The following is a 22,636-nucleotide window of genomic DNA, read 5'->3' as shown; positions in this document are numbered from 1 at the left end:
GACAAACGTTATTACTGATTGAGTGCTCCCATGAATGGCTATTTGGTGGTCTGTATTTGGCCATAGATTTATTATATTCTCATAACTTACATATATTCCACATATTCATGCTGAAAATTAAATAATCCCTTACATGTGTAGCTAACAGAGTATTTTCCCTTGGACTATCGTATTTGATTCTTATTAGAATCAGAGGCTGGGTAACTATCACTAACCTCATTTTTTGGACTGGTAAATGGAGGCTGAGAGAATAAGGACTCTCCTAATTAAAGCTGGGACTTGAACTTCTGTCTCTGACTCTCCCTTTACAAGAGGTGGCCATCAAATACATGCCTGAAAGCTGGCAGAAAAGTTTCAATGGTCCTTCATGGGGTTCAGAATATGCTACTCCAAAATATAAGGCCTCAGCATATTGAATAATTTAAGCTGAAGGAATTTGAGAAGTGGCAGGTGCAGGAAGGACCCTCGTCCTTCTCCTCTGAAGCGGTCATAAGACCCTCGTGTGAGAGTTGCTCTCCTCCTAACTGGCAGAAAAGAGCATCCTTATCTCTAAGATGTAAGGATGCTAAGAAGAACCTGAAGCAACACGCCCTTTTGTCCTGTCACATTTTCCCACACCTTTCCACTCTCCATCAAACCTAGTATAAAAACCAGTCAGGGGGCGCCTGGGTGGCTCAGTCGTTAAGCGTCTACCTTCGGCTCAGGTCATGATCCCAGGGTCCTAGGATCGAGCCCTGCATCGGGCTCCCTGCTCAGCGGGAAACCTGCTTCTCCCTCTCCCTCTCCCTCTCCCCCTGCTTATGTTCCCTCTCTCGCTGTGTCTCTCTCTGTCGTAAATAAATAAAATCTTTAAAAAAAAATAAAAATAAAAAAAAAAACAAACCAGTCAGGCTAACCATTTCTTCAGGTCTTCATTTCTTTAGGAAACATACATTCAATACATGCATATGTTTTTCTTTCATTAATCTTGCTTTTATCAGTCTAATTTACAAAGCCCCAACTGGAGAACCTAAGTGGGGAGAGGGGAAAAGATCTTTTTTCCCTGGGGCCAAGGTAGTTCAGTAAGTTAAGCATCTGCCTTCCGCTCAGATCATGATCCCAGAGTCCTGGGACTGAGCCCCACATCAGGCTCCCTGCTCAGTGGGGAGTCTGCTTCTCCCTCTGCCCCTCTCCCCTGCTCATGATCTCTCTCATGCTCTCTCTCTCTCAAATAAAGAAATAAAATCTTAAAAAAAAAAAAGATCTTTTTTTTTTTTCTTCCTCTATGCCTGTCAAGAAATCCTTAGGGGTTTTTTTCCTCCCTGAAGTAGAAAGTCTGAAAGGAGGCTTATCTTCATTGGGGATCTGACTGCTGAGTCCCTGCAGGTTGCCTGGAAAATCTGACAAAAAAAGAGTTTGACATCAGGAAATACGGTCTCCGAATTTCCAGGGTCTTCAGCAAACAGGCTCAGAACTGGCTGAGTCATGTTCAGGGCTTGGCTGGTGAAGTGCCCGAACCAGGGCCTGCAGACCCTGGGCATGAGGGGCATCGCATCTCCAAATGTGACTCTGCCGAGTCCACTCCATTTGCAGGAGCAAATCTGTTTTGTCATTTTTCTCAAACAACAGATACTTGGCTATGTATATGCTAAGCATGGATCTTTCTTGAATGCTCCCCTAATATTTTTAATTTTCAAGATTATAGGAAACCCTTCTAAATGAGTACTGAAACTTCACCCCAACTGACAATTCCATTTATTTTCTAAGCAGCGCATTTACATTTATTTTCATCCACTCTAGTCCTCTACCTCTGTCACACTAATTAGAGTGTCTTAAAATGTACAGTTCTTTATTCTCAGATCTTATCATTCAGACATTGCTTCTGGTTTCTTTGAATTCAAAAAGTTCTGATCATCTAATTTGGGGAAACACTACAAAGAATATCCCAGCTCCTTTCCTATGAACAAATTATTCAGATGAAAGAGATCTTTTTTAGAATATTATGTGTGTTTATCTTATTTTAAATCCAGCTGTAAGTTAAAAAAAAAAAAAAAGTTGAGTCTCTGGATAAACATCCTGTGCATATGTGGTCTACACGATCATAAAGAAGGATAGGTAGCTTTGACACACCTCCCAGCAAACAGCCTTTAGCAGGAGCCAGAAACATTTTCCAAGGTGAAAAATCTGGGCAGAGTCCTCCCTGCAATTTTCTCTAAGGTCTTCACTAAGAGCCACAAAAGAGAACCCGATGTCTGCTCCTCAGGAAGACCAGCGATCTGCCTTCTCAGAATACAGTATGCTTAGCATCTGTTACTTGCAGGGGACAAAAAGAATTGCCCCCTGGTTTCTACAAACTACCCATGACAACTAGGATCATTACCTATAAGTGACTAAGAAAACTCACATGAATGAATGAATTGATTTTATGGTCACACTGTAACAAGTAGGCTTTTCAGCAGAATTATGCATTTTTAGATAAGCGTAATTTGGGCCTCGATTATGATAGCTTCATTTAACCCTTCAAAACAAACAGAAAAAGCGAACTACTGGTAGGCAGCCAAAGAAATTGCTGCCAATTCAAGAAAAAAAGAAACCCTCTGACATACTGCCACCTAGTGAACGCTGTCCAACACTGACAAGCCCGGGACGCCACAGCCAGGCTTTGCAGACCTGATCGTGCAATCGTCCCCACTCCAAAGTCTCAAAACAATACCGCTGAGGAAATTTCACAACATTTTTTAATCTTCTCATTGTGGTATTTTCCTTTTGAGACTGCACTAATGTTTCATCTTTGCTGTCAGAGTACATCTGAACAGTCAAGAAAACAACCGATACAATTTTTTTTTTTTAATTTCGACTTTTATTTCACTCATAGAAGAATGTTGTGATTTCACAATTCCTCCACCAGGAAAGAAAGCACACAAAAGATCGATTTTGTGATTGTGTAACTGTGGTCTCTAGGATTGCTTCTTTTCGACTTCTCCCGAACTCAACATCCAAGAAGAACAATACCCAGAGTGTGGTAGGGTAAATTTGAAGAGTGCAGACCGGGTCTTCAGTCTGTGGGCGCAGGCTCTTTCAAACATCTTCTAAAATATTTTAGGGTCTTTCGCCAAACATAGGGAGGTGGGAGACCTCTCAGAACTGGCTCAATCTTGATTAATCAAAGCCACTTAGGAGAGATTGTACTCTATAAGAATAAATACAAACACCTATGAGTATTTTCAGCTCCTTTGTGGAGTTATGAAAATTTTGCTCCAGGTAATTTCAACATTTACAGCAAATGTTAAGCTTTTGCAAACTCAGTTGGACCACTGCCCCAAACAAGACTTTGATAGCATCCCATGCTATTCCATGCTATTCCATGATAGCATGTTATTAAAATGTCTTATTTGCTCGATGGCAGTGTTTTATTATCTTACGAAATGACAGAAGTTGATTGAAGCTCCCACGGAGGACATTCTTAGCTGTAAAAATTCCCCGAAAAGGTCAAGTTACTGGAGGTTGAGCTTCTGAGACTGAAAATGCCACCTGTGCATTGGGACGTGAATTGTGTGATCCATGCGGTGCCTGTCAGGCAGAGCATAGAAGAAGGAATTTGTACAGCCAGATGCTTTGGAAACCACTGGCACCAGCTCATAGCTGGGGTCTCAGGTGGCTGCCTCCCTCTGCAGCACCCACAGCAGCTGCAGGGACATCTGGCTGGTTGAAGGAGGATTTAACACCCCGTTTGCCAGATATAATACAGGGTTCACACACTTGTTAACATATGTAATGCATTCATTTTAACATCTTAATGATACCCTTCACGTAATTCTTCTCCAACCAAGTTACAAGAATAGGGTATTCATCAGCCGAGTTAGCACATGAATGCCACACATGGGTTGTTTCTGAAAATGAATAGCCAGTTTCCCATTCCTGCAGAGAAGTCCTGGAGACTTCCACCACATAAACAGCTCAAAGAGCCATCCCCTCCTCTCTCCGCCAAGTACAACTGCCTTCCTTCAAGCTCTCATCATTTCTCGTTAGGATTATGATAATCGCCTCCTACCTCCTCTCCCAGTCTCTTGCTGTCCTCAAACTGACCCATTGCTGCTGGAGCATCCGAAAATACACAGAGGAGCTTGGTCCTTCTCTGAAAATCCTCCAGGAGTCACCCACAGGCTTCAGGAGGAAGTCCACATTCCTCACCTGGGCTTAGAAGGCCCTGCGAGATGTCCTGGTTACTGCTTCAGGCTCCCTTGCTATTCCCCGCCCTGAGCCCCCAAACCCACCACTGAGGCCACTGTGGGACACCACAGGTCTACCAGCCACACAAGCTACTTATAGTCAGTATCTTGCCCTCTGGTTCATACCGACATGGTCTCCAAGTGCTCTCTCAGAGAGACGTCTTACTGTCTTATCAGTAGCTCGTCTTTATTTGGAAAGATTTTATTTGCCTGGTATTCTTGCCTTACAAGGCACAGAAAGCATGCCCAGCCCCAGAGAGAATACCCAGGTGTCGTGCAACAACTAAAGAGACAGCATTAATATAGATGTCTCAGCCTCTTGCTTTCCTCCCTCCCCTAAAGCTCACACTGACCTTCTAATCCACAGGACATGGGGGAACACTTTATAGGCACCTGGATGAAGGGGGGGCCCCATAGTTCCTAATGAACTGTCTGTGGTAACAGTTCAAAATAACCTCAAAGCAAAGAACTTTAAGAGCAGGATCCATTGAGCGTGCTGTCACCTAAATACATGTTATGAAGGGTATAGCAGAGTTTGTGCTTCTCAGGCCACGTGCCCTGAAGTGTAGTCTTCCAGGGCACCAGGACAAGAGAGGAGCACTAGCGAGGGGGAAGGGCAGCTCCTGACCATCCCCATGGGGGGAGGGGCGCAAGGGGAGGAGGACTGGGTCCAGTGGGTCCAGTGGCCCAGCTAGCAGCAGGAAGGGGAGCCGGCGGATGGGGCACTGGGCCCACTAAACCTGAAAGGAAGAGCCATCTCTGACTCATTTGCAACTCTACATTTTGATCCCTAAAATTCTTTATTTCTTAATATAAGTTACTGATTTACAGAATTCACCCAGAGCAAAGTTTTCTCAACACAGATTCTATCCACAGCCCACATCCCAGCACCCTACCTCTTAACCTCCTAATTTGTTTGCCTCCTAACTAAATCAGCCACCACCACCCCATGACCACTTCTGGAAATTTCTCAGTGAAGAACTTTACCAAGATGTGCGTTGGTCTCCTCCTCCCACCCAAGCATAGTCACCGGGGGCTCATTTCTCCCAAAAGAAGTCTGCTGATTGGAAAAGATACGTCTTTGCAAACAGAAAATGTACTCTCGCCACCAAAAGGCTGAGGAAGAGCGTGCCCTTGTTTTCCTAGAACAGAGTGATGCTTTCCTGGCAGTGTGCTGACTATGCTGGGAAGAGAAGATTAGTTTTTATTGTTTAACCTTCATGGTTTAAATGAGGAACCTTCTGCCACAGTTAAGGGTGCCCTAGAGTTTTCCTAAAGTAGCCTTATGACAGCAATATTAGTCTTCATAAAGAGCCCAATCTCAAAATGTCTTGCACTATAGTCCTCGGTTAAGAAGTTTAATCTAAGGGCCTGGAGGAGTGACTGCAGTGCGGCATCTTGGGCCAGGCGTGCTATCTATCCTGTCTCTGCTGTCTTCTGCCACTTGAAATACTGATGCCCCCTTGCACTGACAGAGCTTTGACATCCACAGAACTCTGTGGCCTCCAAAGGAGGCTTACCCTCACAGACCCTCACCAAAGTATCGGACTACTAGGAATATGATGCCAAGGGGAACAGAGGTACCAGACCAGCCACTGAGGACAAATGAGGCCAGGAAGGAAGGGGCAGGGTGGCTAATCAGGGTCCTCCAGCCTCAAGGTCCTTTAATGTGTTCATGCGCCAAAGGCAGAAACGGCCCCCTCCAAGAAACAGGACAAGCATCACACTTGGGAGTGACCTCCAGCCCTTTGTGAATCTTTCTGAGCATACATAATGTGGCTAGCTGCTGGCAAGAGCAAACCAACAGCCATCTGATGACACCAAGAGCAGGGATGAGCAGAGCTCACTCACTCATTAAGCCAGTTCTTCAAACTTCCACTGAGCACCTGCTGTGTGCCTATCACTGGAGAGAGAAACTAAACATCACACAGTCCCTATCCTGGAAGGCTCACACTTGAGTGAGTCAGCCCCACACCAAGCTCCTACAATGGATGCCCTGAATGACAGGAGTGAACAAAGAAGCTCTGGGCACACACACAGGAACAGCTTCTAACCCAACGGTGGGCAGGCAGGCATCAGTGGGGGCCTCCTTCGAGAAGTAATGCCTGAGCTGAATTTTGAAAGACAGAGAACCGACTACACAGGAAAGGCCTGGAATAACATATAAAGGACCACACAGAAACGCCCATCTTTCATTCACCCATCCATCCATTCCACAAAGTTTAATGAAGGCTGCTGGGGCAGGGGGAGGGGGGGGCAGGCATCCTATGGTGTGTTGAAGGTGCTGTGTTTCTGGGAGAGATATCATCTTTGCCCTCACTGTGCTTTGGATCACAGCAGGGAAGCAGAAGGGGAAGGGCACAGCCAGGTTAAGGAACTTCTAGCATTTTACTGTGGTAGGGCCCCACTGAGCACAAGCTTGGTGGGTGATGGAATGGCACACAAGGTAATGAGCCTGGAGAGGCAGGGGTTGGAATGAGGGTTTCCAGAGCACAAAAGATTCTGTGTTATATGTTCAGCAGCTCAGACTTTATCCTGTTGGTTACGGGGGTCCACTGAAAGATTATTTAAGCAGGAAAGTAAGGGACATGTTCAGATTTGCATTTTAGAAGTCACTCAGCTGTGGAGAGGATGGACTAGAGGCAGTGGGACTATAGATGGGGTGGCCACCTGCAGTGATCCAGGCAAGAAACGATGTTGGTGACACCTGCATTAAGGTGACAACAGTAGGAACTAGGTAGAGAGAAGTAGTTGAAGGTTTTGTGAAGAGGTAGAACTCACAGGATGGGGGCCAAGTAAAGAGTTAGTGATGGAGAGTGTGAGACGATCTTCTGGCTTCTGGCTGGGGGGATGGAGATGATAATATGGTCCTTCACCATGAAAGGGTTCAAGAAGATAGGAAGCAGGCATAGGCACTGGGAGGAAGAGGTTCTGAGCTCACCAAAACTTTCTGATGAATATGAGCCCCCTGATTTATAGTTATCATTATCATATTTACCACCACCACCACCAACACCACCTAGTGTTCTCGAAGGGCAAAGATTGGAGGCTAGGGCAGCACCCAGTGATGAGAAAGTGATGTGAGAACAGAACCCTCTCAGACCCTGAATCTCAAAAGGTTCAAGCAAACATCTGTCTCATCATCTTAGCTGCAGACCGCTCTCTGCAACTTTCAAAACCCACATTTCCATACCATAGGCTGGCTCCTTCTCTTCACATCCACCACTTAAATTCACCAAAGGCTTCCCTGACTCTGCTGGCTCTCACATCTTCTTAGGATGCTTAGTACACCTTCTTGGTCCCAGGTGCTATCTCTGTTCCCACCCTGAAGCCTTCCTTTAAAGACAGGCCAGTCCTTCTCGGAGAGGATTTCTGAAATCACAAAGTCTACTACTGAATTACCAAATCTTTGTGACCAATCTGGTTTATTTATTTATTTTTTAAGTAAGGTCCCCAAGGGATTCTTAAGCAGGCTTGGGAAACACCATTCTAGGGAACATCACTCTCCAGTTCCACAGGCTCTATTTCCCCTAAGATGAGCCACTCTGTGGGGAGCAATACAATCTATCCTTTGCCATCTTCCCTTCTAACCAAGGACCCCGAGTTTTATTCACTCCTAAAATTGTAGGTCAAGATCCCAAGCCACATAGTTAGATGCTCTCTTCCAGGTATGTCTTTCCTTATCTCTTGTTTCTTTAAGAATGTTGTTCCAAAATATCTTTTCTTCCACCCTGGGATACTTCTAGCACACAGATAAGCCCACCTCTGATGATGCCACTCACTGTTATTTCCCTCTTGCAAACCCTCCTACCTTTTGCCCTGGGTCTCCCTGAGACTGAGCACATCACAGCCAATGGCCTATTGTTGGGTCAAGGGCAGTAGCTGGCCTTGGTTTTGTAGGAAAATTCTGTGGGTCTTACTTCAGCTTTCCCATAAAGACAGTTTTCATAAATGCTAAATATGATTGGGGTTGATTGAATTGCAGTTCCCAAAACTGTTACGGCGCAGATGAAATCCCATTGGAAAACCACTACATGACTAACATCTTGATTTGGGAACGCCAGTGCCCCCAAACCCCAAGTTTCTTTGTGGGTTTACAAGAAGCTTTCTTGGGATACATATGCACATACAACAGCAAAGTGATAATGAATGGGGTTTAATTTTTCTCCTTGTGTTTGTTATGTGTGTATTTAACTAAAAAGCAAGTGAGAAATAATGGTATATAACAACTCTAGAGAAATGATTCTAATGATTACAATTTCATAAGTAGTTAAGATCTACTCAAATTTTAGTTGATTTCTTATGTACTTTAGTTTTAAAAATGGGAATAGTCTTCTTGTAATAACTGACATCAGAATTCTAAAGGATCAGCTCTCTCTATGGAGAACACAACCACTTAATCTGATAAACTTTTGGGCTTTAAATTAATGTTCTTGAATCCATAAAACCTACTAAAAACTGTGTAGGTGACAATCAAGGTTCATTCAGAGATCACAGATGTGGAGATGTGTATGTCTAAACAAATCTTCGAAAGTTCCTTCAAAAAATGCATGCTGTTAAATCCACTTTTAAATTTCTCTGTCTCCTGGAATCCAAATAATCTTAAGGCACTTCAATTTTAGGAAAACAAAATCTTAGCCATTCCAATTTTTCATAGACTTACTGTATTGTATTCACAGAGTTAACTCTGCTCATATAGTGAGCCTATCTTCCTGCCTAGACAGGGTTTAGTGAGTATTGGAGACTGGTCACTGTCCCCTAGAATGCAGCCTCTTCTCTTCCCAGTGAGTTATGGGCAACCCCCTTCCTCAAGCCTTGGTGCAAATGTCTGCTCAGCTAGAGATAATATTGTGCTGCTTCCCTTACAGCCAGGCGTGGTCTTATGAGTAACTTCCAGCCAAGAGGATGCTACTAGAATCAATGGTATCTCAGCTCCCAGGTACCACTCGTGGCCTTTTCTCTCCCTTTCCTCTGTCTGGAAATGGCAACAAATGGAAAAGCCAACTTGGACCAAGAGATGGAAAGTACAGAAGGTACCAGTTGAAGATGGAGGAGCCTCCCTTCTAGCCCTGGACTGCTCACCCCCGGATTATTGCACAGGAGAGGGAAAAACTCCATCTTACTTAGTTCATGAACGAGGGCTCTCTTTGTTACAGCAGCATGGACTGTGCCAAATAACAGTGACTATTTCCTGAGGGATCAAAGCATTGAATATCTTTGGGTACACCATTCTTAATATAACGAGATCGTTTTAATTTACACTGTGAATCCTGTAGGAGATGAGACCAAATATGTACTGACCCCAGGGAATAAAACAAGAATTCCAGGTAAGAATTAATTGTTCAATAATGTTGGCTCTGGTTTTACTCCCCATTTTCCAGTAAGCCTTTGGAGGCTCAGAGGTTTCCTGACTCCAGGAAATGGTTAGTCAAGAACATGCCAACAAAAGATAGTTATTGGTAGTCATTATCATCCTTGGCTTTTCGTATTCTGTAGTGAAATTGCAGAGACCAGAGGAAAACATGCCTAAAGGAAAAAGTCTGGATGGAGATAACTTTCAACAAAAATTATCGGTACTTTTGTATCTGTACTGAGGTCTTACTGCCTCAGGTGACAATATTAATAATTATCCACCATAACATTGGTTAAGACACCAGATAAATGGGAAGCAGGGTACTAACACTCTGGCTTTATGAGTTGGTCAATGACCCATGTTTATTTAAAAATATTAGTTCACAGAGTTCCATAAGTCATCAATCATTTATTTGTTCTTTTCCTTCATTCTTGAGACTACATTATGTGTGACATATTCAAGTGTGAGCAAAACAGCTGTAGTTCTCGTCCTGATGGGAGTTTGCAGGTTTGTTCTGTGACCTCTAAACACTTCTGATTGTACAGCTCTTTCAGGGAAAAAGTTTTAATGCTCCCAAACATACATATTTATTAATTTGAGTATTGAATAAAATATTCCTGTATACTAAGTACATTATAGAATAGTCACTAAGATGTTTTAAAAGCTAATATTAAAAAATCCATGTACATGTAAATCTTCATGCTGCCTTCCCACATCCTGGGCGAGGGGGTCATCTTGAACGCACTAAACATCCCGCATTGATCACTCTCCTCCACATCACTCTTTCAAATACTTTTCATAGTAAGTTTCAGGAAGTTTTTCACAAACAGGTACTTCGTGTGAAATCAACAACTGGGCATACTAAAATCATGCCGAGTCACAGCCCAGAGTGCTCAGGATGTATATTTAGTGCCTAAACACATGGTTTTCCACTGAGACTGGCCGAGAGAGCTAAGGGCCAAGTGCCCCTGCTCAGGGCCTGAGCTCTCCACTCCACTCCTCAGGCTAGCAGAGGCCAGAGAGGCTGCCAAAGCTGGAAACAAGAATTGCTTTATAAATTGGACACCATATTTGTACTAGTGTTTTCTTTATTGTCATAGACTGTTATGATAGACTTTGTAAATTGTGGTTGGTAGATCTGGATCACTAAGAGGCTTTCAGAGTTCTGTGCTAAAGGGGAAAAAAAGCCAAGAAAGCCCAGCCACAAACAAAAAAGGGGGAAAAACAGCATTACTTGTCTGACCAAAGACGGGCTGGGTAAACAGCACTTTTTGCACACATATAATGGAATATTGTGCTTATGTCTGGCATTTGTTACCACTGGATGGGTTTGATCTTTCAATAATGATTGCAACCTCACATGTCATTTTGTTTTATGGGTTCATTCAATATCTATATTAGAACTAAAACTAAGATACAAACCTACTTTATGAATGCCTGATACTTCCATTCTATTTTCAGCATTGGCAAGAGAAATGAGAAATCGGATTATTTTGGCAAGATGTAAAGAATGTCATATTAACCAATAATTCTCATCAAAGGATAACACAGCTGGCAAATCACTCTTTGGCGAGGGTAAGAGAAGAGTAAGTCCTTGGGTATAGGAAAAATTATGGCAACGTGCCTAGCACGGTATGTGCGCTTAATAAACATGGCTTGATTCTAATGATAAGGTATGGATAACGCTCGTCTCCTTCCTAAAGATCCTCTTGTCTGGGGGAAGAAATGGCATGTTCTACCTCCAAACACCCATGGGTATATTATGACAGCTCCTTACTCTTGAAAAAGGATTGCCTGTGTGTAATGTTATTACCCATGAATAAGGGTAAGATCTTATAAAAAAATGTGCTATTAGCAAAATAAAGTTCTCCTCATCCTGTGAGTCATACTAATCTGTAAATATAATTAAAACCGTGTGCCTTTAATGAGAAGAGTTGATTATTCTTGTCTGCCCACCAATCTTTCTCCTTTGGCTGGCCAGGTACTGAATCTCTTATAATGAGTGTTGCTTATTTGGAACGAGGCACCAAGGCCCCAGGGCACTCTTAAAATACTGAAAATTCTGCCATTATTGCTCATTTTAAGTACAAACCGGTTTGTTGTTCTATCTAGAGAGTTCACTTAGAAAGCTCAAAGGAAATGGGACAACAAACAGGTATTAAGTTCTGATTGGGCAGGTGGGGGCAGAAACTGAGGCAACAGAAGGTGTAAGATTGGAGAAGTGATTGGGCCACCAACACTCTCTCCAGCAGGATTTGTCTCCACTTAGGACATGAGGTAAGGCGATTACTTTTTAAAGATTGTAAACAAATCCTCCCAGTGCCATGTTCGAACCATTCAAACTATGCCCACTTATTTAAAATAATGTTATATAGTACTAAATTACATACACACACACACACTCACACACATCCAGTAAAGTCTACTCTAAGGGGTTTGGTCTCCCACGGATCAGGACTTTGCATAGTTACATCTTTCCCTTGTAAATGCCTCTGTAGAGTTTTCTAGCTTAATCTCCATAAGCTTTATCTGTGCCTTGTTAAGTTCATTTTTAGGGCTGTTTAAACAATATGAATGGAATTTTTCATTTGTGTTTCCTAATTGTTGTTTGAAATGGGGACAGCTAGTGATTATTACTTACTAATTTTTACAAACTGATTGACTTTGCTTGCAGCCTTTTAGTTCTTTCGAATTTACCCTAGTATACAATCATATCACATGCAAATTTTGCCTTCATATATGTGTATGTATATATTCATATATTTTCTTATTTTATTCTCTCATATGATTACATTAGCTCGTATATTCTGAACAATGTTAAATAATGTGGGGGACGCTAGGCATCTTTGTGGTGTCCCTGACTTTAAGAAAATGTTTCTGTTTTTCATCCCATTAAGCTAACTTTTAGTTTGAGGTATTTAGGAAAACATCAAGAATCCATCTGGTTCTGTTTTCTAATGGATTTTAAACATCAGAAATAAATATGAAATTTTGTCAATCACTTTTTTAGTATCTACGAGATGCTAATGTTTTTCTCTCTTGACCCATTAAGATGAACCACTTTTGCATTCTCTTAAATAAATGTTAATGGTATCCGTTTTTAATATTTTTTATTTTCAAAATTATCTTGGCTGATCCTATTCTTCCAGAAAAAAACCCCGAAGGATAATTCTTAAGAACCAGGACACCCATGAAATTAAAACTTATCTCTTCATTGTAAGGAGGTACAATATGGGTCAATTCACACAGTAAATTAGGAGATAGTAATTTACCTAACCAGAATAACCTTAATTAGGGGTTCTGTTTTTAAGTAATAGATTACTTCTAGTACATGTAAATCATTGTTTATAGATAGATTACCCAACATTTGGGAGACGGGATAAAAAAGCAGACCAATGAAAATGAAACATAAAACAAACAATAAAAATGAACAGACTAGCAGAGTTGCTGTTTCTATAGCCCAACAATTACAATATAAGACAAAAAGATCAAATTAAGCCCACGCTTTAAAATATATATCTACTGCATAAAGCTAAGCACCTATACACTAAATTATAACAAAAATGTAATATGTATAACTGGTATGCTCTTATAGATATTAAAGCAATATGTATCTCATTGATTCTCTGATGCATTTGTTTTACATTTTAGTAACTCTGAAATTAAGATGTAAACAGAATCTATGATGATCATGTTTAACATATTTTTTGAGATTTTATTTATTTATTCATTAGAGACAGAGAGAGAGGCAGAGGGAGAGGGAGAAGCAGGCTTCCCGTGGAGCAGGGAGCCCGATGCTGGACTCGATCCCAGGACTCTGGGATCATGACCTGAGCCGAAGGCAGATGCTTAACCGACTGAGCCACCCCGGTGCCCCTGTGTTTAATATTTTTGTCGACATTTCTTTCTTTCTTTGTGATGCATGAAATAATGACATAAGTTAAAAATTGGTGGTATCTTAGATTTGACAAAATACAGCAAATATCAACTTTAGATACAAAACAGCTTCATCTCCCTACCTCCAGTACATATCCTCTTTTCTTAAAATGCTATTATTATCTGTGAATCTTTTAAAAATAGACTAAATTAAAATGCAATTTAGATATAAGGAGTTTGACAACTTTAGGATTTACCCTAAGATGATCAGAGATAGCCCAGGGAGTTGCATACTAGAGGCTGGGATAAATGGGTCGATGCAAGAATCCACACAGATGCGCATGTTAGTATGCAATGTTCGCAGGCAGGCATGCACTGGAGTCACTGGGGTCTACCCAGTTTTTGGTGGAGTCAGTAAGTAAAATAATTCCACAGCCGCAAAATTCTCAAGTGACTTTATTCAGAAAAGTAGAACACGCAGTTATTAATTGCAATGTTTCTCACTTGGAGCTGTCGGTGTAAGAGAAGTCACTGGTCTCTCCCATCCCCATCTCCTCCCTTCTCACTCAGCTCTCCTGGAAGATGAGAAGATGGACACAGAATTTCCACCTTGCCCACCACGTCACTTCCTGCTCTGCCTGCTTACCTCCTCACCACAGATGACAACAACGGACCACTTACAATTATTATTTTTTTTTTGCATGAGCTTGGTTTTTTTTTATTATTATGTTAGGTTAATCACCATACATCACATCATTAGTTTTTGATGTAGTGTTCCATGATTCATTGTTTGCATATAACACCCAGTGCTCCATGCAGTACGTGCCCTCTTTAATACCCATTACCAGGCTAACCCATCTTCCCACTAGAACCCTCAGTTTTTCAGAGTCCATAGTCTCTCATGGTTCATCTCCCCCTCTGATTTCCCCCCTTCATCTTTTCCCTCCTGCTATCTTCTTCTTCTTCTTTTTTTTTTTTTAACATATAATGTATTATTTGTTTCAGAGGTACAGAACTGTTATTTTTAACAGAGTCCTGGACCAACAGATGTGGAATAGGAGATCCTACCTTTACAAAACCAAATGTAAAGGAAATAGCAGGGTGTCCTATAAATTGAGGGAATGGTTTCTAGGGCAGGGAATTCACACCAGCAAACTGACCCATTAACTACCACAAACTATCTTTGTCCTCCTTCAATGTATGAATTTAAATGACTCCTCTTAAAAAAAAAGAAAGAAAAAGAGAAAGGAAAGGAAAGAATATGTGCATGAATGTCTCTAGTCATCCTAAGAAGCCACTACCAACTTCAAAAGAATTCTACTAATCTCTTCTAAAAATTCTCTTTAGCTCTTTTACAAATTATAAAAATGAAAAAGAACAAAGTCAAAAGCACTCAGCCAGTATTAATTTTCGGTATTAGCAGGGTCAGTGCGGACCCTTGACTTATATCCTCATGTGGACTCACCTTTTGTACAGCTGCTCGGAAGGCCTGTTTAATGCTCTTACACGAATCAGGTATTAATTTTGTTTCTTGACTCTCCAGAGTTGTATCTTGCAAATCTGCGTTTCCGTGGAGTTTGAAAATTCTATTAATGCAGTGAGTGTCATCTTCTGATATTCTATTAGGATCCATCTGAGGAAAAAAAAAAGGACGTGGAGTAATTATCATTGATCATTCTGCTATTTAATAAAGTGTGACTGACTTAAGGACAAAAAAATTCATTCTTACAAGAGTCTTTATGTCCCCAACAATTAATAGTGAGTACAATTCCCCTCAAATTGGTGAAACATTGACTTCTAATTCATTTTTATGAGCAGCTATGATTCACAACACAAGTATACATGTGTGAATCGTGGGGAAATGATCAAAATTGTCTGCCAACGTGAAAGTCCTCATGGGGGGAGGACCGTCGAGGAAAATCATGTGTGGTCAGTGCAGGTAGAGAAAGCTTTTTCTCTTTAAGTCATACCCAGCATGCTAGGTAGGATGATGAAACTCACTTGGATATTCAAAGCATGAAGCCTACAAAAATCAGGTGAAATAAACACCATCTTTAGCCACCATGTTTGTCTGGCCTTTCTCCCTTAATCAATGTATATTTTAATCAGCCAAAGAAGGGAGGGAGAAATCCAGTTCCTAGGTCCCCCAAAAAACGTAAAGCCAGAAGCATAATTTCCCTTTGTGTCGAAACTCTCATCAGTGTTTCTTAACCTGGAGTGGTATGTCTGTCAGGGGGCAAAAGTTAATGTCACATGGGATGAAGAAGGCTGTATGGGGTGAGCAGGTTGTATGGATACTTGCAGGGGGAGATGCGAAAATTCCTACAATGTAAGGGATTGTCCCACCCAAAATATCCCCATCGAGTTGTTAGCTGGTTGTCTGCATACACATCTCTTTAAGTAGTACTCTTTTCTTGCAATTGTCTAACCCTTCCTCCTGAGGTTCTGATAAGCCCTTGTAGGAGTTTCAACTGCCAAGCAGAGGGTAGAGATAATTAGCTATCAATTGTTTTAATAATAATTGTTTAACTTATTGTCCTCTTCTTTCAAAAATTCAAGGGACCTTGCGTGCATTTGCTCATTAGTAGGTACAGACTGGATGAAGAAAGGAAAAATTATAGAAGTTTATAATATAAGCTCAGTGAATTAATACCAGCTCTCTCAGTGCCTGATTTATCTTCTTAAAAGTAATCAAAAAAGATGGGTAGGTTTATTAACCAATCATCAGAAATAAACTGGAAAGTACTCTATCCATATTTGAGGTTCTCAAAATGAATGATAACCTTTCAACACACGTGCACCCACTAATACAGATTTTATTATTTCAGTCTTGCATATGGGAGAGGTGTCCTTAACAAAGCAAAACTATTTGTAATCCATATTTATTTTTCATATTTTCTTTACAATAATCAGTATAAATCAGAATATGTGAGTTTTTATATAAGGAAAGCTTTTCAATCACATTTTTTTTTAAAAGCTCACTTATGCCACTAAGTTTCCCACAAAATCAGAGAAGCCTGGGCAGCTGATATGAAGGGTCATTGGGTTCAGACGTCAAGAAGGAAGAATCATAACAAGGCCTCAGTTGGCTCACCACCAGGGAACTGCTGAGCTACAGGAACAATGTGGTGTTCGCGGGGAAATGCCTGGGGACCCTAAAATTGGTTGAGCTCCAGGCCTGCTTACAGACTAAGCGCCATCAACTGGAAGCAGTGTTGTCCGCCATGTTGTCACTCCTGGAAGTAGAGTCCGAGCACCTGTAGCTTCACGGGCTCACCCGGAGCTCTTTAGAAATGCAGACTCTCAGGTCCCTGGTGCGCCGCCTGAGAATCTGCATCCTAACTAGATCCCAGGTCCTCCCTAAGTACATGAAAGTTGGAGAAGAAATGCTTTCAAATATGAAATGTACAAATATAGATTTTCTGCTCTTAAAAGCTCTCGAAATTTCCTTGGACACCAATTTTAATTTTTTTTTTTTTCACAAGCAATAGCAGTTAGTACAAAACTCTTGTGACAATAATAATGGCTAGTGATCTGATGCAAAGAAATATAACACAAAGATTTTGTCCCCTGTCTCTTAAAAAGTCTCCACTTTTTGGTGGCCCAGATGCCACCCCCAGCCAACTGAACCCACATCCCTGAAGGTGGGGGCCAACTAAATCTCTCTCCCCAAGGGCTTCAAATGTGCGCTGGAGAACCACTGTTTAGGAAGGCAACACGAGAACTAAAACATATATAAAAGTCATCAATTGTTTTCCCAAAAGAAAGCGTGGCATAGTTAATTTCGATAGTCATTTATTTTGTTTATTTAAAGGCCATACTTTAGAAATGTCTTGTTAACCTGCAACCAGACGTCTTTCTCGTTCCAGTGTCTTGTAGCTCTCCCTTGTCCAAAATGGAGACCAGGAGAAAAGAGAGGAGTTGAGGAGTGGGGGCTGGCAGACCACACACACCAGTGGGGGCCTCTGCTCTGGTAGTCTCCATGCGGGGAAGACCCTAGGGCAAGGTGTGGGGCACCCCACGGTGCTGGTCCAGTGACTGAACAGAGGACTTTCCTATCCCACACCCTCTCTCTCTAGTCTGGAGAGAGAATTTGCATGACTGAAGAAAATGCTACTTTTTAGTCTAGTTTAGCTACTCATTAGATAACTTCCATACTGCAAGTTTCTAGTGTTGTGAATCATTTGAAAAGCTTCTTCAGTCAATTGAACATACCAGGCACTGGGTTCAATGCTGCCAGTGATGTAGTGAGCAGAACAGGCAGTCCTTCCCTTCTTGAACATACTGTACACAACAGAGGAACGCAGAAGCTCATCAAAAAAAATTACTGTGAACTGAGTTACAAATGACTTCATTGTACCTAGAAATGTCTGAACGTATTCTATAAACCTTGAATATCTGATTTAAAAGACTTTAAAATGCATTTATCAGATGATGTAGTTCATCTGAAATGAAAGTCTTTAAAAAAAACACACTTCCTTGAAATGTGATCATGTGTAGGGTTAAATGAGGCAGGATGCTTGACATTTGTGCTACTTCGTTATCTGTTTTTTCAAACAGGCAGCCCGCACACCTCCACATGAGAGTCACACCTCCACATCAGAGTCGCAGTAGTGACTGCTCTCTAGTTTGGGGAACAAACACCCAGGGAGGCTGGTGTGCATACTGGGCGTTTGGGGGAAGGAGTTCAAAGGGCAATGGAGATTGAGTTTTCTGAAAAGCTTACCTTGTAGCTAAAATCCAAACTTTGAATATGGTTATATGGATGTTAAAAGAAAGAAAAAGAAAGAAAGAAAGAAAGAGAGAAAAAGAAGAAAGAAAGAAAGCACGCGCATCAATTTTTCAAGCAACTTTTTGGAAGTTTTTTTTTCTTGTTCTTCTTTGCAAACCAAAGTATGAATACTATGTGGTAAATATATAGCACAAACCACATGTTATTTTTTCTTTGGCAAGGTTGGTGGAGGAAAAGCCAATCTACTTTAGATCTAGTACTTTTTTTTTTTCTTTTCAATCTGGGCACAGGCAATCTGCAAACATTTGGGAGCCTGATTCATTTTTAACTATTCAAACATGAGTTGAGAAGGGGAAACATTTTTTAAAGTCACTGTAATTTTTACACTATTCTGGGCATTCTTCTAAATGCATATAAAACTAAATTAAGTGGGGTTTTTTCTTGAAGAATTACATAGCAAACCCCCCCCCCAAACAAAAACAATAGAACTGGCTCCTTTTTCTCTTTTGTTTACCATAAACTGCAAACATGTTACTTGATCCTAAATGATTTCCTTCTAATTCGGATGCATTCAGAAACCCCAAGTAGTTGACACTTACGACTTTAGTGGAACTAAAAAAGGTATCTCTTATTTGCTACCAACTTCTAATCTGAAGGAGTTGACATGAGTAAAAATGTTATATTAGTGATGGGTCAAATTGAGTCTACTCTCTTAGCTAGTAGAAATTTGAAAGAGGGCCTCTGGCATACGTAAAAGTGCAAAGAATTGTAGAATGAACTCCCACAAACCTATCACCAAGCTTCAACAATTATCAACCCATGGCCAATCTTGTTTCATCTATAAGCAACCACTTCCGTACCCCGAACCCTCCCCACCTATTATTTTGAAACAAATGCCAGACATCACAGCATTTCACTTGTACGTTCCTTCAGAAAGTATCTCCAAATGATTAGGACTCCTTTAGGTATCAAAGGTAGATACTATATACTCAATAAAACACAACCAAATCTAGTGGTGTCTTCCTATGAACACATTGCTCCTGGTATAACTTCTTTCTAAAGAAGATGCCCCTTTAAAAGTGCAGTACAAAAATGGGGTTCGGGAGTAATGGCTAATATATTTGGCATAAGTTTTAGAGAAACCCATTCTTCATGGCATTTAGGAAAACTCTACCTATAAAATCTGATGACATTAAATCTACAAATGAAAATTTTCTAGGTAGGCTTACTAATTGGCCTTTTACTTTGGAAAAGGGTGTTGAGAGCTTCACTATTACTCATGTAACGTCGAGACTGCTAAATTACAATAAGTGATCATCAGACAGACCCCCGAGCCTACCAGACCATTAATATTGCTGTGGAGATGCAGAACGTCTCTCCTAAGAGCCCAACATGCCACTCTTTTCTACATGGCCACACCCGTTTCCATGGTTCCCATCAATCTAACCTGCTCATCTTCCCTAGAGCTCATTCATTCCCCACTGCTCTTTCGATGCTGAACACTCACTTCACAATTACTGCTACGAAAATGCCATATTCCTAAGGTGTTAGAAAAGATAAAAAGTAGTAGAGAATGATTGCATCTTTTTTCCTTTTTCTGAATGCTGCTCTCTTGTTTGACTAAGAATTTTAAGTCTTTTGTTATAGGTACCAATCTGGCACCATGCAATGCACATAGTAGGTGGATATTTTATGAATTGAATTAGTGATCCTTAACTCCCATTCCATAGCACTTAATAGTCTCATCTGCAATGTAGACACTCAACAGATACAGACTTTACATGGAAGGAGAACACTGGGTGGGAAAATGGGTGAACCACTCATTCTTGACTGCATCACACTCTGAAGAACAAAAAACATTTCATCACTTTGATATAGATGTGTGTAATCTTTGTTGCAAAAGTTGCTTTGTTAAGAAAAAATATATCAATAGGCAAAGATTATTTTTATTAAGATGCAAATACAAGTGTCCTAAAGTATTGCTTATAGTATTTCTACCTTTTTTTAAAAGTAGATAATCAAACTTGCTCTATAAAACACAAAACAGTGGATAATGAATATTTAACAAAAAACCTATGATTACAAGTAACGGAGTTCAAGACTCTGGCCCATGTCAAAAACCCATACAATCCAAGCAATGCCGTGTTTGGATGCATTCAATTTGGTTTAGTAATCACCTTTGAATCTGAAAACCAATGAAGTCCAAACCCAACTCTCTTTTCCCATAAAAAAAAAAAAAAATTGCACAGTCAGCCCTCCACTTCCTCTGAGAAAGAGTTCACAGCACCAGACAAGAACATTTGAATGAATCTAACCAACTGCACTGCAATTTCCAAGAAAACGCAAGAGCATAAACCACCAGAAAGCATAATATTACAGATTTACCCCTTCCTTTCTACTATCTTTCCCTGCAGTTCCCAGCCCTCTTTCTCATCGTTTAGAAGTTTAGTTATTTGCTAGATTGTAGCGAGGCTGTGTCAGGGGTGAGAACTTCACCACCATCACTCACCTTGCTTCCTTCTTCCGCCCACCTCAGTGGGAAGGCACGGGGTCCTTCCCTCCTCTTGCACCCCGCGCGAGCGGAGCCCCTGTCCCGCAACCTGTCTCGCACTGTCACTTGGCCCATCAGGCGCCTTGGGCATCTCCACTGGGTGCTCCAGCGGCTGCCTGCAGTGCAAGCACCGCGCGCGACCTTCGGCTCTGCGCTCCCCTCCAGCACCGCGGCCCGGAGCCCAGCTGCAAAGCAGCCAGCCCCACGAACCAAACCCTCTGCAGGTGGTGGGCGCGCAGGGAAAGGGTTGCCGCCTAAGCGCTCAATTTTTCCCCTAAGTAGACGTTAAATTCATTCTTAGCTCCAGATTAGAAATGGAAGGGGTTGTAGGGGGAGTGTGCAATCATCCATTAGAGGTGAGCGGCCAATGCTGCGTCGCGGGGGAAATTCAAACGCAACAGGCCGGGCGAGCCCAGCCTCGGCCCGCTGCGGGGCAGGGGCGGGAGCGGAGAGCAGAGGCGAGCGCGCCGGGCCCCGCGCCGGGCTGTCCCCGGGCCGAGCCGGACGCACCCTCTTTAGAGTCACTCTCCCCTCCCGAATATGCAAGCTCTGGGGAGCCGAGCCGGGCGGCCGGACTCAGTTTCCCACGAGTGCGGAAGGGACGAGGTGGGCGGACCCCCGGGGAGGCGGGCACTCACCTGAGCTCTGAAGTAGAGGAACAGGGCGACGCTGCAGACCACCTGGCCCAGCCCCAGTCCCAGGAAGGCCACGAACATGGAGCGGGAGGCGGCGGCGGGCTGGTGCGGCGCGGGCGGCGCGGGCGGCGGGGGGACGTGCAGGGGGCCCTCGTGCGGGGCGCCCGAGCCGCCGCTGCCCATCTCCTCCGAGCCGCGCAGGTACTTGGTGTAGTCTCGGCTGGCGCGGCGCATGGCGCTCGGCCGGCTGGCTGCGGCGCTCGCCTCCCTCGCTCGCTCCCTCCCTCGCTCGCTCCCTCCCTCGCCTCTGCCCGCGACCACCTCTAAAGACGGCGCGGAGCCGGCGCGGGGCCAGGCGGGCCTCGACGTGGGGCGCTCAGAGCCGGGCGCTGCTCGGGGGGCGCGCGGGCGAGCGGGCAGGGCGCCCCGCTACCCCAACTCTTATAAACCGCTGGCGAGGGCTGGCCTCCGGAGCCAATCAGCCCCGGGCGAGGCTGCCTCTTCCACTCCCACCTCTGGCTCCCCTTCCTTCCTTTCTCCTCCCTCGCTTTCTTACTCTCTCTGAACGGCCTCCTCCCCATCAGCGCTCTCAGAGGGTAAGGGCCGTGGGTTGTTCCAGCGGAGCCAGACGCCACTTGCTCATCCTCAGCCGCCAAGAGATGGGCCGGGGGAGAGGCAGATGGTGCCCCGGTTAAGGATAAGGATAAAGGTGACATCACAGACGGGCAGTTAGCATCCCTGAGCTTCAGTTTCTCCTATAGGATTTAGGAAGTTGGACTTGGTGATCTGTGATCTCTTGGTGATCCTGTCCTCTTTTCCATCACCCCGAAAGAAATTCAACAAGGAATATCCTTGGGGATCCTGAGGGCGCGGCCTCTATCATGGTTCCAAATGTAGGTTCCGAATAATTTTGGCAGCCTTAGAAAACCAAAGCCCAGGTCCCAAATCCCTGTTTCTGCACCCTCAGAGTGGCTTTGAGTAGGGCAGGTTTTGAATGTGGGAGCAGAGAGCCTATAGGCATCAACTCTGAGCTAGGAAAAGAAAACAGTACAGAGAGAAGGGGAGGCTCCAGTAGCTTCATATATAGGACCATATGTTACATTCCGACAGGGTTCGTCACGAGGCATTCCGACTGCTTGACGGTTATTTTCCTTCAGTATCCTAAAGATAAGAGGGGTATACACTAAGATATAGGGAGCCCCGGGAGAGCTCATGACTGTGAATGGAGAAAGATGAATGTTACACAAGGTTGAAGGTGTAAGTTAAATGTTAGTTTCATTG

The 22,636-nt window shown here is 42.8% G+C and overlaps 1 protein-coding gene across 1 annotated transcript in view; it reads right to left on the bottom strand.

Moving 5' to 3' along the window:
- The window catches only part of TNFSF11 (TNF superfamily member 11), a 30,936-nt gene extending 9,347 nt beyond the window's left edge, over nucleotides 1-21,589 (bottom strand). The window contains exons 1-2 of the mRNA XM_036106972.2: nucleotides 21,359-21,589; nucleotides 14,903-15,070 (exon numbers count right to left, since the gene is read on the bottom strand). Of these exons, the coding sequence (XP_035962865.1) occupies nucleotides 14,903-15,070; nucleotides 21,359-21,589 (399 nt within the window). The remainder of the gene's footprint in view (nucleotides 1-14,902; nucleotides 15,071-21,358) is intronic.
- Nucleotides 21,590-22,636: the final 1,047 nt, after the last annotated feature.

This window comes from Halichoerus grypus, chromosome 4 (genome assembly GCF_964656455.1).
Source record: "Halichoerus grypus chromosome 4, mHalGry1.hap1.1, whole genome shotgun sequence".
NCBI lineage: Eukaryota > Metazoa > Chordata > Mammalia > Carnivora > Phocidae > Halichoerus > Halichoerus grypus.
This window is presented reverse-complemented; position numbering and strand designations above follow the sequence as displayed.